Source organism: Maniola jurtina, chromosome 23 (genome assembly GCF_905333055.1).
Source record: "Maniola jurtina chromosome 23, ilManJurt1.1, whole genome shotgun sequence".
NCBI lineage: Eukaryota > Metazoa > Arthropoda > Insecta > Lepidoptera > Nymphalidae > Maniola > Maniola jurtina.
The window spans coordinates 338,814-353,528 of NC_060051.1; the positions used below are offsets into that span (position 1 = coordinate 338,814).

The 14,715-nt window shown below is 37.6% G+C and overlaps 1 protein-coding gene across 1 annotated transcript in view; it reads left to right on the forward strand.

The window, feature by feature from the left end:
• Positions 1–11,309, forward strand: part of LOC123877190 (Down syndrome cell adhesion molecule-like protein 1 homolog) — a 230,167-nt gene extending 218,858 nt beyond the window's left edge. The window contains exons 5-7 of the mRNA XM_045923703.1: positions 9,022–9,218; positions 9,636–9,781; positions 10,357–11,309. Coding sequence (XP_045779659.1) covers positions 9,022–9,218; positions 9,636–9,781; positions 10,357–10,418 — 405 coding nt within the window. The 3' untranslated portion in view covers positions 10,419–11,309. The remainder of the gene's footprint in view (positions 1–9,021; positions 9,219–9,635; positions 9,782–10,356) is intronic.
• The last annotated feature ends 3,406 nt before the right edge of the window (positions 11,310–14,715 follow it).

Consider the following 14,715-nt stretch of genomic DNA (forward strand, 5'->3'; position numbering starts at 1 on the left):
AATTATTTAATTTTCCGGGATTAAAAGTAGCCAATCCAGGGTGCATAATCTATCTCCGTTCTTTTCAGACAAATCCGTCCGGTAGTTTTAGAGTTTTAGAGTAACAAACATACACACAGCCCGCGATGCTGATGCCCGCGACTTCGTTCGCGTGGATGTAGGTGTTTTAAAAATCCCGTAGGAAATCTTTAATTTTCCGGAATAAAAAGTAGCCTATGTGTTATTCTAGTATAATCTATCTCCATTCTAAACAGCCAAATCCATTCAGTAGTTTTTGCGTGAAAGAGTAACGAACATACCCACATACATACACACAAACATTCGCCTTTATGATATTAGTGTGATAGCCCTATATTAACTTCTCTCCGTGGATATAGTATAGCACACTTGTTACTCAGGAGCAGGAGTGTATAGCTTCGCGTTACATTTTTCCAATATTCAAAACCCGGAGCGGTCTGGAAGACAATTGCAGATTTCCCGCGGGAGGCTGCGCGTTGTGTTCGCGATCCAGTTTCACTTTTAATTCTTAATGCTGTAATACATACAGACAGTGTTCCTCTTTTGTTTATGAATGTCGTTGGAATTTTTTAGAAATACAGTCTCATAGAGACGGTATTAATTCATCTCAGTACAGCCTCTATAGCTTTTCGAATAAATGACATGAATAAATAGAAGCATCAAAGGAGCTGTGATGGCCTAGTGGTTAGAACGTCCGCGTCCTAATCAGAGATCGGGGGTTCGATCCCGGGCACGCACCACTAACTTTTCAGTTATGAGCGTTTTAAGCAATTAAAATATCACTTACTTTATCGGTAAAGGAAAACATCGTGAGGAAACCTGCATGCCTGAGAGTTCTCCATGTTCTCAAAGGTGTGTGAAGTCTGCCAATCCGCACTGGGCCAGCGTGGCAGACTATGGCCTAAGCCCTTCTCATTCTGAAAGGAGACCCGTACTCAGCAGTGGGGCGGAAATGGGTTGGTCATGATGAAGATCAAAGACTCACCTTCCGACATATACTTCCCTTAACTCTCCTTTAAAAGACCTTAGAAAAAAATTTAAAACTGCAGTACCCTATAGGTCAATAATTTTATAACTTTTGAAGAACCTGTTCTGAGGCGATACTTCTATAATGCAAAAAACATCGAAAATCATCCCCTTAGTTTATCAGATCGAACCCGATAAGAAGACGGACTTCCTTACCACTAGACCATCACGGCTCTCAATTTCTCTTTCACTTACTATATACCTTCTAAGAAACTTGAATTGGCAAGGAAGACTAACCATTCATCGATAAAAATAAATATAACACTGCCACTAAAAATTCTTTGTAGGTGTTTCAGAATACCTAGTGTCTCGAGCGTTGCTTCGTTGAAAGTATTAGCAGCTTCCTAGTCTAGTAACTCTGACTCCCTTGAGGACCAGCGTGGGTTTCATGGATACAATGGAGCTGTTTGAATAGTTCCTTCTTTGTTGTGGCCAGCTATTTGTTTCTTCTGGTTCCTTCACACATAATATACTTATAGGATCACTTTGTTGTCTGTCTGTCTGTCTGTCCGTCGTGTCTGTCAAGAAACCTATAGGGTACTTCCCATTGACCTAGAATCATGAAATTTGGCAGGTAGGTAGGTCTTATAGTACAAATACAGGAATAAATCTAAAAAGCGCAAATTTGTGGTTAAATATATCATGTAAAAAATAAATTAAAATATGTTTCAATTTTCAAAGGAAGATAACTATACCAAGTGGGGCTATAATATGAAAGGGCTTTACCTGTACATTCTAAAGCAGATTTTTATTTATTTTTATGCATAAAAGTTTTTGATTTATCGTACAAAATATTGGAGGAAAAAATACCCTACGGAACCCTCAGTGCGCGAGTCTGAGTCGCACTTGGCCGGTTTTTATCTTGATTACGGAATAATAAAAATAACGAGCAAATGAGCGGGTGGGTCACCTGATGTTAAGTGATTACCGCCGCCCATTACCATTTGAAGTACCAGAGGAACCGCCGATGTGTTGCCGGCTAACAAGCCTATTTTGAATTGACAAGCTACAGAACATTATGTTAAATTGAGCATATTAACACATAATACATACCTACATAATATAAACACTTAATTAATAGAAAGTAAAGTACCCGGCAGCAAAGATCACCAAAGTTTAGAAAGAGATACTTAAGTAATTTTGTTTTCGTAGAGCGTCGTCTCTATCATTGAGGGCGATGACGAGCTAGCGACAAAAAGTCACATTTAAGTACCTAGGTGTAGGACTTAGCCTAGAATTTAAGTTCGATGTATAATCGTTCCTGCCGAATACTGTGTGTACTTAAAATGCAACTTAACTGTATTGATATAACAAAAATAACGCCTGCTTCTACGACACAAAGAGTTTCCTAACACGATTAAAACAATATTATAAATTATTAAGTAAAACCAGTGATGTTGTTCATTTACACTCGTAGAGGCTGTCCTTAGTACAAGAAACATAATAAAACCCAGTTGAATTGTTACAAAATGCCAAGCGTCGCATAGCACTTTCAAAGAAGCTCTCCAGTAGAGTCTTGTAGTCCGCCCCATGCGCCATCTTGTATATAATTTACACTTTAAATACTGCAGTATCCCTACGTGCCTTACATTTTCACACAATTCCAGTCCGGAAGCATTTGGAAGACAATTGTAGATTTCCCGCTGGAATATCCTCTTGTTAGGAACTGATTTGAGACTTCATTTTGCCAATAATCTTACAAATCTGTGAAAATAAACGAACATAAACATAAAATGACTGACTTTTTCATTTCCTATTCGGACATTTGCTTTATTGGATAGGTATCATCTTCATTATACTATGTTTACTTATTTTTTTAACTTCAATATCTGATCTGATTTGTTTATTTTTAACCCCCGACCCAGAAAGAGGGGTGTTATAAGTTTGACGTGTGTATCTGTGTATCTGTCTGTGGCATAGTAGCTCCTAAACTAATCAACCGATTTTAATTTAGTTTTTTTTTGTTTGAAATGTGGCTTGATCGAGAGTGTTCTTAGCTATAACCCAAGAAAATCGGTTCAGCCGTTTGAAAGTTATCAGCTCTTTTCTAGTTACTGTAACCTTCATTTGTCGGGGGTGTTATAATTTTTTAATTTACACTTGTTTGGTTAAAATCCAGATCAACATGACTATCCAAATGTATCTAATAATATTGTACTTCTATTAAATGTTTTAGCTCTTAGTAGTTTGTACTGGACTATATTAATTTACCTGTAGACCACTAGATGATGATAGCGACATTATTCACATGGATTCAGTGTTTTTTAGGGTTCCGTACCTCAAAAGGAAAAACAGAACCCTTATAGGATTAGTTTGTTGTCTTTCTGTCTGTCCGTCCGTCTGCCCGCCCTCCGACTCTGGGACCACTGAACCGATTTTGAAAATTCTTTCATCAGTAGAAAGCTACATTATTCCTGACACAGGCTATGTATTTTTTTTTAATTAGAGATCCCTATGAAATTTTCAATAAGCTACCCGTGCGAAGACAGGGCGGGTCACTATATACCCCGAGATTCTTGCTGGTTCTTGTCGGTAGGAACGGCATTCCGAACCTGAGGTAAATTATTTTGACGGTTCAAAAGCACTTGTAAAAGTTTACTTGAATAAAAATATATTCTATGCTATTGTTATAGTATGTTTATTGTTTACTGTAAGTTCTTTGAACTATGTAGTATGAATACATACACATTTTGATACGACTTTTTGATACGTCATAATCACGGATATTATTTTTGGGTAAAATGCAAGGTAGTGCTGGCAAAATACGATCATTAAGGAACACAGAAGTAGCTGTTTCAGCAATTCCATTAGAGGAAGCGACTTTGGCGACAAATAACGTCGTAATTTAAATAACAAAATGGCCGTGCAGATGAAATACTATCAAATAAAAGACGTACGTGATCGCAATACAGAGAGTTGTAATATTTCGCGACGCCATGTTGTTTTTAACGTCCTTATTTTTTGAGACGCAAGTAATTTTACATTCACTTCAGGGTCTAGAGATGTTTTCAGTACTTTAGGTAATTTAATAATGAAAACATGTTGACGAGGGTTTCATAATAATTCAGTTAAAGTTAAAGTGTTCAAAATGGATAGGGAATATTCATAAACGTATATATAAATAAACTTTGTTTATTTTCTAAAACATTGTTACCTGCCAAATTGCATGATTCTACTCTAGGTCAACGGGAAGTACCCTGTAGGTTTGATTCCCTTGTCTTGACAGACACGACAGACAAGCAGATAGACAACATATTAAGGGCTTCTAAAGGTCCCTTTTTCCTTTTGAGAACCGGAACCCTAAAAAAGATTAAATAAAGGTTTATATTAAACCAACATTGTTAGAAACGATGGAGGATTACAATAAGGGGTAAAAATTTGGTCAAGTGCGAGACGAACTCGCACGTGAAGGGTTCCGTGCTATCGTACGATAAATAACACTATTTAATTTTCATTGCAGCCGTTTTGAACTTTTTATTATTTGTTGTTATAGCGGCAATAGAAATACTTTCTGTGAAAATTTCATCTCTCTACCTATATACACGATATATTATTACACGATATATATATATTTCACGAGATACAACCCTCTGACAGATAGACAGACGGACGGATAGATGGACGGACCGCGGAGGCTTAGTGATAGGGTCCCGTTGCCACCCTTCAGGTACCTACGGAACCCAGAAAAAGATTAAAGAAAGGTTTATATTAAACCAACATTGTTAGAAAGGATGGTGTTGATACAAAAAGGGGTAAAAAAAACAGTCTGTTGATCCGAAGCAAATTGAAGAAAAACAGGAAAGCTTTTACGTTAACGAGTGGACGCGATCCGGAGAACAAAGCGAAATGTAAACGATCATGAAGTATAAAACTGGTCAAGTCTGGAATAATGTTGTCGAAGGAAACAGATCTAAGGGTTTTTTTGGATGGAAAAAATTTAAGTTCTGTACCTAAAAAGGAAAAAAGGAACCCTTATGGGATCACTTCGTTGTCTGTCCGTGTGTCGTGTCTGTCAAGAAAACATATAGGCTACTTTACGTTGATCTAGAATCATGAAATTTGGCAGCTAGGTAGGTCTTATAGCACAAGTAAAGGAAAACATCCGAAAACCGTGAATTTCTGGTTACATCACAAATAAATTAATAATGTGTAAATGTGTTCATGAACAAATAATTTTGTATTTTCAATTTCCAAAGTAAGATAACTATTCCAAGTGGGGTATCATATGAAAGGTAACCTGTACATTCTAAAATAGGTTTTATTTATTTTTATGCATAATTCTTGCTTTATCGTGCAAAATGTCGGAAAAAATTACCGAGTACGGAACCCTCGGTGCGCGAGTCTGACTCGCACTTGGCCGATTTTTTATTCAGATACAACCCTTACCTACTGCTATCTCACGTGATGGTAAGTGACGATGCAGACTAAGATAGAAGTGGACTAACTTGGAAGGGATATGGCAGGTTTTATTATTTTACTTTTTATTATTTTATTTATTCAACCCATACAGGGTACGGTAGCTTTTACTAAACCCACATCTTTCTGAATAATAATAAAAAAACCCAAGCAAAAACATGTTACAAATACAAAACGTAACTAAAAGAGAAGACAAAAGAATAAAAATCGTCTTAAAAATTTATCAATAAAGGAGGGTCCGAAATATTGATAACATCATTTGTTGAAGATGATACAATAGTTACGGGCGAGGAAAAAATCTGTCTGTTTATCCGGATTCCGACCAAATTGCAGAACGAAAATAAAACCTTTCCGCTTCTAACGAGTGGACTCCGAACGTAATGTAAACAACAAGTAAACGATCGGGTAGAAGGAAAACTGGAGTTTGAAATAATATTTTTTTACGTGTAACAACGTTTTAGAATCTTGATGCGTAAGTAACTGACAAATGAGAATCCTAATCCTAGTTTTATAGTACCAAACAGTATGATCTGTCTCTCTGTCTGTTACCTTTAACCAAGGAACCAAAAGCTTAATTTGCTATAATCCGTCAAACCAAAGAAATCTGTATGGTGCAACATGCAGCATGCGACAAGCACCGCCCGCCCTCCCACTGATAAACATGCAGGAAAAGCCAGCCACCAAGCAAGCCACAATCCACAATTCAAGCCACAATAATTGTAATGTTATTTTATTTTACAGTAACTATTCACTTAGAAAAATATGCTGGATCCTTCGCAATATACGTGTATTTACTTGGGTGTTCTGTGATTACTCAAACTAAAAGTTCTCAGATATTGCGTCTCAATAAAACATACCGTATTTGATCCTCAGTCCTAATAATATTTCACAGTTGGACAACTGCTCTGATTGAAGGATCCTTTCCTTTCCTGTTATATCCACTAGGCTCTACGCTCGTTTAGAAGGTAGGTCCATCCATCCATATCTCAGAATTTCTTTCGATATAAACTGTAGTCATTTCATAGTATTTTTATCCCCGACCCAAAAAGAGGGGTGTTATAAGTTTGACGTGTGTATCTGTGTATCTGTCTGTGGCATCGTAGCTCCTAAACTAATGAACCGATTTTAATTTAGTTTTTTTTTTGTTTGAAACGTGGCTTGATCGAGAGTGTTCTTAGCTATAATCCAAGAAAATCGGTTCAGCCGTTTGAAAGTTATCAGCTCTTTTCTAGTTGTTACTGTAACCTTCACTTGTCGGGGGTGTTATAAATTTTTAATTTACACTTGTTATTGGATATTTTTTTATTGTCACTTATTCATAATTCATTATTACTTGTTTTATATTTGAACTAGTTTATGCCCGCGACTTCATCCGAGTGGACTACACAAATTGCAAACCCGTATTTTACCCCTTAGGAGCTAAATTTTCAAAAATCCTTTCTTAGCGCATGTCTACGTCATAATAGCAAATTTAGTTTTTTTTTAAAGAATATTAGCCATGCTAATTGCTAATACTCCCCTTTCCCCTCCAATTAAGCGTAAAGCGTGTGCCAGGAGTGGGTACGACAATAGTGCAACGGGTGGGATTTGAACCGCCGACCTTTTGGGATTCACTCCGCTTCCAACCGTTGAGCTATCGAGGCTCTAATATAATATAATTTAATATCTGCAAATTAGCCCGAACCTTCCAGTAGTTAGAGCAGTGAGTGAGTCGGTGATTCTTTGTTATTAGTTTAAAACCAAACAAAGTTAATAGATAGTTTAAACAAGAATTAGGAACTAGAAAATCTATAATTTCTTGGTCTATTAATTCTTGTTATAAAGCTTCATTAGAAATTACAGATCTCCACAACATTATGCATAAGTATTTTTGTTTCCAACTGGAGATTTCTTGGAGAAAACTTCTGTTCAGTTCAGGAGGTATGGTAATGCCTACGGATTCAAAAGGAGCGAGCTTCGGACTCCTGATTGTTCATGAATTTTAAATACGTCGGTGTTTTTGTATAATTCAAGAGACGGGGGCTACTTTGGAATTTTTTAGGGTTCCGTACCTCAAAAGAGAAAAAGGAACCCTTATAGGATCACTACGTGGTCTATCTTTATAGACAGACATAAAGACCCCTTTCTTTAGAAATGTAAGTTGAAATTATAATATGGAATACTCAAAATATACAATCCCTTGGAACTATGAGAAAATCAAACTTCGAAACAAACGCAATCAAAAGATACTCTAGTTTATGCCGCATATGTTGACACTGTAAGGAATTACAACCTATAGGGTACTTCTCGTATATCTAGAATCATTAAATCGAAAAAAAAAAACATGAAAAAGACCTAGCACGAGTACGGAAAACATCCGAAAATCATTTTGTAGTAATAGTCCTTATATCACATGCGATTATATACAAACAACACAATTTATTATACACAAACTTATATTTTGCAATTGGGAGATGATTGAAGACATAAAATAGTTACTCCTTTTATTCCAAGGTACGGGACCCGAGGTGCGCGAGTCCGACTCGCATTTGGCCGGTTTTTACTTACCAAGTGGAACCGTTTATGGAAAAAGTTTATCGGCTCTTTATCATTCAAAGCGTTCTGTGCTAGTTTTTATTTGCTGTAATTGGAAGAAATCTTTGGGTAACTTGCGAAGAAAATTTAAACTTTTATGTTGTTTTATTTTCTTTGACTCTCATTCTGATTCACAAAAGTTAATACCTTAGGGGCCTAGAGTAACGACAATATTATTACATTTAAAAAATGTCTGGTGACAGATGGGCTGGCTCATTTTATGCGCAAAGGATCAGCCGGCAATCAGAGAGAGATCAGTCCTCAAGATATCAATAAACCTAGATAATGACGAGACAAATCGATATTTATTACTTACTTAGTTTTGAGCGTAGAATATCAAATAATGTTGTAATCACCCTCCTACGTTAACCTACGTTTACGGCTTGTGGGGCTAACAGCACCATTTAGAAAAAACCGGCCAAGTGCGAGTCAGACTCGCGCGCCGAGGGTTCCGTACTCGGGTATTTTTTCCGACATTTTGTACGATAAATCAAAAACTATTATGCATAAAAACAAAAATCTGTTTTAGGGTGTACAGGTAAAGCCCTTTCGTAAGATACCTCACTTGGTATAGTTATCTTATTTTGAAAATTGAAACACATTTTTTTTTTAATGATGTAACCACAAATTCACGGTTTTCGGATTTATTCCTTTACTTGTGCTATAATATCTTTATTTATTTATTCTTTATTTATTTGCATTCATGTTTTACATCATAGTAGAAAAAAAAATTATAATATTACAACATCTACCTACCTGCTAAACATGATTTTGGGTCAACGGGAAGTACCCTATAGGTTTCTTGACAGACACGACGGACGGACGGACGGACAGTCAGACAGACAGACAGACAACAAAGTGATCCTATAAGGGTTCCGTTTTTCCTTTTGAGGTACGGAACCCTAAAAATTAAAAATCTTTATATTGCCCACCGAGTTGATAATTTTATGAATGTTGGGGTAAAAAAAAAATGTGTTTTGACCACAGATAGCAGAGACCATATCCTGGCGGACATCAGATCAAGATTTCAAGGAACGCGGTGCCTTCAGTCAGATGGAGCTGACGATCCTTGAGGCGGAGCACTACAAAGTGGGGCTGACGTACACCAGCGCGAGCCTCAACAAGGTGTACCAGGACCACTACATCTACGACCGGGAGATGGAGGACGATCGGGAGGTCGTTAGGTAAGCGGACCACTACAAAGTGGGGATCACTGATAAGGTACCACAAAAAAAACACAAAAAAAAATATTGTAATTTTTTTAAACTTCACAATATATTGCTAATAAAACATCTGACTGACGTTAGAGGTCAACGAACGTTCCGTAAATAGGTCACTCGAAGTCAATGCCACGTCGTAGGTGGTGCATTGACCCAAGTTTTACGCGCTATACAATGCGGGTTTGAAAAATACTAAATCACTAAAACTACAATATAAGGCAAATCGTTATTCGCATTGGATTGTGTTTAGGTAGTATATTATATAATGGTAACCCTAAGTTTCTATGGTTTTGATTACACCTCGTATATAAGATAATATAGCTTACCTAATCTACATTTTTTTTTTGAATAAAATCAGTGGAAACAATTTCTATTCTCCAGATACACAATGGTGCCACCTCCAAGCGGGCAGTTCGCGCTTGGCTGCGTGGCTACGATCTTTGACATCTACGCCCGCAAGAGTGAGCCCGTCTACATCCGGGAGGACGCCCCACATCCCGCTTCCGTTACTGGAGAAGATTCCTCCAGTAAGTCTATGATTACAATTGTCCTCAATCCTCATTGAAACCTCCCATTACATTCCACAAGCGACCGCCAACGGCTTCGTCCAACGAAAATATCATCATCATGATCAACCCATCGCCGGCTCACTACTGAGCACGGGTCTCCTCTTAAGAAGGTTGGCTAATAGTTCAGCTCGCTGGCCAAGTGTGGATGGGCAGATTGCATACACCTTTGACAACATTTTTTTAAAATAATAAATAGCGAGCAAACGAGCAGTCGGTTCACCTGGTGTTAAGTGATTACCGCCGCCCATGAACATTTGCAGCACCAGAGGTACCGCCGATGCGTTGTCGGCCTTTCAAGAACTCGATGGTCCGCCCTTGAATAACCCCATGTTGTAATGTAGTGGGAACACCACCAATGGGAGTTGATTCCACATTGCTACTCCCCGTCTTACGGTTCACAAATTCTTAAGTATGGCTTGCCTGGAAGAGATCACTATAGTGGGTCACCCTTTGTTTTTAAGTCTATCCTGTATTTTCATTCTTTGTCATACTATTAAGCAATATAGATGTTCAAATAAATATGTTTGTTCCAGGCACAACGCTAAGCTACAACATTCTGCTGACGGGCGCGGCGGGCGTCGTGCTCGCGTTATGATTACATCGCTGCAGCATCCCGTAAGATCTTAAGGAAACTGAATGTTGTGATAGACATTAAGGACCACGAGATATGAACCACATTTACTTATTCAAATATTGTATAGAAGCAGGCGTTGCTTTGCGGAAGTCCATGATATACAAAGAATCAAAAGATTAATTTGCTAAAATCCGCTAATAAAGGCAAATCTGTATAGTATAACATACAGCATGCAACGCGATCCATCCGCCCTCCCACTAATATGCATGCAGCAAAAGCCAGCCACCAAGCAAGCCCCATGCACCACCACGCAACACCACACAAATCCACCAGAACACATTCGACGCTCATTTCGCTCCGACACCAGAGCATCCTCAGGAGATGCAGACCTTACAATACCAAGGTGGTGATGCTTAGTGTCTGACTTTTCCTGGGCTGTCTGTCTGTCCGTCTATCCGTCTGTCCGTCTATCCGTCGGTCCGTCTGTATTTATTTTCATGCATACCTAACAGATTTGATTTATCATGCAAAATGTCGGAAAAAGGCTTGAGTACGGAACGTGTTTTTAAGGCGGACTCACCAATAAGTTTCTATAGCCAATTTCGTTAATGTTTTCTTTGTTTATCTTGTAAGATGTATTTGGCAAATATTTGTGGTTCGTTCACATTGGTCTTGCTAAAGTAATAATAAAATAGTTGATACGTACAATCGGCAACCAAAAGTTTATACGTAATAAAGCAATTTCGTTTTTATTGTCATGTAAATAAATGACGATAGCGTCAATTTGATTGGTAATATTATTGTTAATTGTGTTGAGAGCTGTGCTGCCGGGTGTACTAGCTATAAGTTATATATTACTTATTTCAATGTTAAAAATACTATATGTGAATATGTAAATAAATTTATTAGTTACTTAAATCTTTTGTTTTATTTCTAATCTTTATGAGAACACTAGGAACGCCAAAGGAATTTTATATTTTATAAGTTTGACGTGTGTATCTGTGTATCTGTCTGTGGCATCGTAGCGCCTAAACGAATGAACCGATTTTAATTTAGTTTTTTTGTTTGAAAGGTGGCTTGATCGAGAGTGTTAGGTAAAGTAGGTACTTACATGTAAACAGTAATAGCTTAGTGTTTATCAAAGATCGTAGCTCACTTACACGACACCGCTCCTTCACGGTAAAAGTATAAACATTTAAATATGGGCTCAAAGTCGAACTCTGTACATACATTTTACATTAACAACATACAATACGATGTATGTGTTATCTTATTGTATTTGTCTGTAATTTGCAATGAAAAGCTTGGAGTTATAGGTGACAATAAAGTTAGTTCACTCAAATAAAGTGGACGATTAACTCAAGTACAGTCTAGCTGTACCACAAGTCTCATAAAAAAACCTTGATGACTCTAGATTTAGAGATTGTAAAATCTACTTTAGATTTCCCCATTTAAGCTTTCCGAGAATAACGTAAAATCCGGAAAATCCTTTGAGTCCTCGCCATTTTAGCTTTGATAATGAACTGTATATCAAAGACACGGATATCTCGGGAGGGTAAAATATACTGAACTGACTCGACTCATAAAAATGTAAAGTAGAATCTAGACTCTCCCGCTGAGCTGTCTTCGGTAACCTGAGGGTGTCTCGAGGATAGGAACCGAATGTTTATGTAAAAGATATGGTGTATTAAGCACTGAATAAAGTGGCTTCCTAAAGATGGTATCGATGAATTTTGGTGTGAAATTTGAGATATTAATTAGAAACAAAAATTCTTCTCAAAATCCATACTTCCATACTCATATTATAAATGCGAAAGTGTGTCTGTCTGTCTGTCTGCTAGCTTTGCACGGCCCAACAGTTTAACCAATTTTGATAAAATTTAAGCTAAAGCTAAAGCTGTTTTTGTTCTGTCCGGGATGTATCCCGGGGAAGGACATAGGATTTTTTATCCCGGAAAATCAAAGAAGAATCCCCTTTAAGAATCCCGTGGGGACTCTCCCACGGAATTCTTAAAGGCGTATCCGCTAAACCGATTTGTTTTTAATTGACATAGGCAACTTTTTATCCCAGAAAATCAAAGTTCCCACGGGATCTATAAAACCCAAATCCACGCGGACGAAGTCACAGGCATCATCAAGTAAAATACAAATCTCTGACGTCAGAGGAGTCGGAGTATGTCCAACTATTTTCGAACCCATCCGAGGTCCCTTTTCAAAGCAGGGCAGAGGCCTTTTGTGCCCCAGTGGATTGGATGTCGACCACATATTAAGGTTGACAATGTTCACTATTAAATTTATACCATTATAAATATTAGATGAATACATTTTAACGTTTCTACGGAAACACAAAAGTAACTAACAATAAGTTAGTACAAAGATAACATAACTATATTGAAGAAAAGATTTAGAAACTCTGTAAATACCTACTTACTATTAATTGATAAGGAAAACCCTTATCAAATATAATATAGGCTTAATAATAATTAAGAAACTAGGTAGGTATAACAGAATGTCAATTACTTTATTTTAATGATCATCACATTCATAATCATAATTCATAAGCTGTGATAGACTAGTGGTTAGAACGGCCGGCTCCTAATCGGAAGTCGGGGGTTCGATTCCGGGCATGCACCTCTAACTTTTCAGATATGTGCATTTTAAGCAATTAAATATCACTAATTGTTTTAATGGTGAAGGAAAACATCCATGCCTGAGAGTTCTCCATGTTCCCAAAGGAGAGGTAGCTGTGAAGTCTGACAATCCACATTGGGCCAGCGTGGCAGACTATGGTCTAAACCCTTTTCACTCTGAGAAGAGACCCGTGCTCAGTAGTAAGCCAGCGATGGTTGATCATGATGATCACATTCATAGTATTTGAAACTTCAAGCATGCAATAATTACCATCCTTATGGTTATAAATTGAAAGACTAGTGGATTCTGAACTAGGCTAAGAATTTTTATTTATACTAACTTGAAGCTTTAAATATAAATTACATAAGCAATACAAAGAGGCGAGTATGAGTGTGAAATTCTGAAACAGACCGAACTCATAAAAATGTAAAGCAGAATCTAGACTTTCCCGCTGAGCTGTCTTCACTAACCTGAGGATACCAACCGAATGTTTATGTAAAAGATACGGTGTATTAAGCACTGATATTGACAGAGGAAAAGCATTTGGATGATGACTTATATAAGTTTGTAGATATTATGTATTGCGTAAAAAACCAGCCAAATGCGAGTCAGACTCGCGCACTGAGGATAAATCAAAAACAACTATGCATAAAAATAAATAAAAATCTGTTTTAGAATGTACAGGTAAAGCTCTTTCATATGATACCCCACTTGGTATAGTTATCTTATTTTGAAAATTGAAACACATTTTAATTTTTTTTTTTAACTGATGTGACCACAAATTCGAGGTTTTCAGGTATATGTAAATGAAGTTCTTTATTTATGTGTCAAAATATACATTTGACTCATTGAGTTAAAATGGCGCGTGAGAAGACATTTTGTAACTATAGGAAAAACACAAAAAAGCATGCAGAAAATATGATATTTAATAATAGTGAATAAAATAACAATCCTAGAATGCTCATGCACGTGCAGAAGAAAAACAATTTAAAGACCAAATTATCTTTCGAAATCTGCTGACAAGCTTCCAAAACTTGAGAAGCTTAAAGTGTGGAAATGATTGAGTCACGAACTCGGCTCAATCTTGCTGATAGCCGGTATCGCTGTTTCGTGTTTGTCTGTTTGTCTGGCGCCGCGCCAGCCGGCCCCGGACTAATGGCCCCTCCTCAGATATTGAGTTTGTTCTGGGTATTACGTCGGAGTGCTTCAAGCGGTTGATGATATAACTGGAAAATTAAGAGAAGTATTTTCATTAATTAATTATTTATCAACGGTGGTTGTTGCGGTGATAGCCTAGTCACCAGGCTTATCCACTATCCACTAGGCCCTAGTGGATAGTGGATAAGACATCGACCTTCCCTTCGGGCGATTAGGGGGTTCGATCCCGGACGCGCACCTTCAACTTTTCGAGTTTGGAAGAGGAAACCTGCGCGCCTGAGAGTTCTTCATAATTTTTTTTTAAAGAATTATTCTCCTTTCCCCTCCAATTAAGCGTAAAGCTTGTGCCAGGAGTAGGTACGACAATAGTGCAACGGGTGGGGTTTGAATTGGCGACCTTTCGGAATTCAGTCCGCTCTTCAACCGTTGAGCTATTGAGGCTATTATAATGTCCTCAAAGGCGTGAAGTCTGCCAATCTGCATTTGATCAGCGCGGTGGACAACGGCCTAAACCATCCTCATTCTAAGA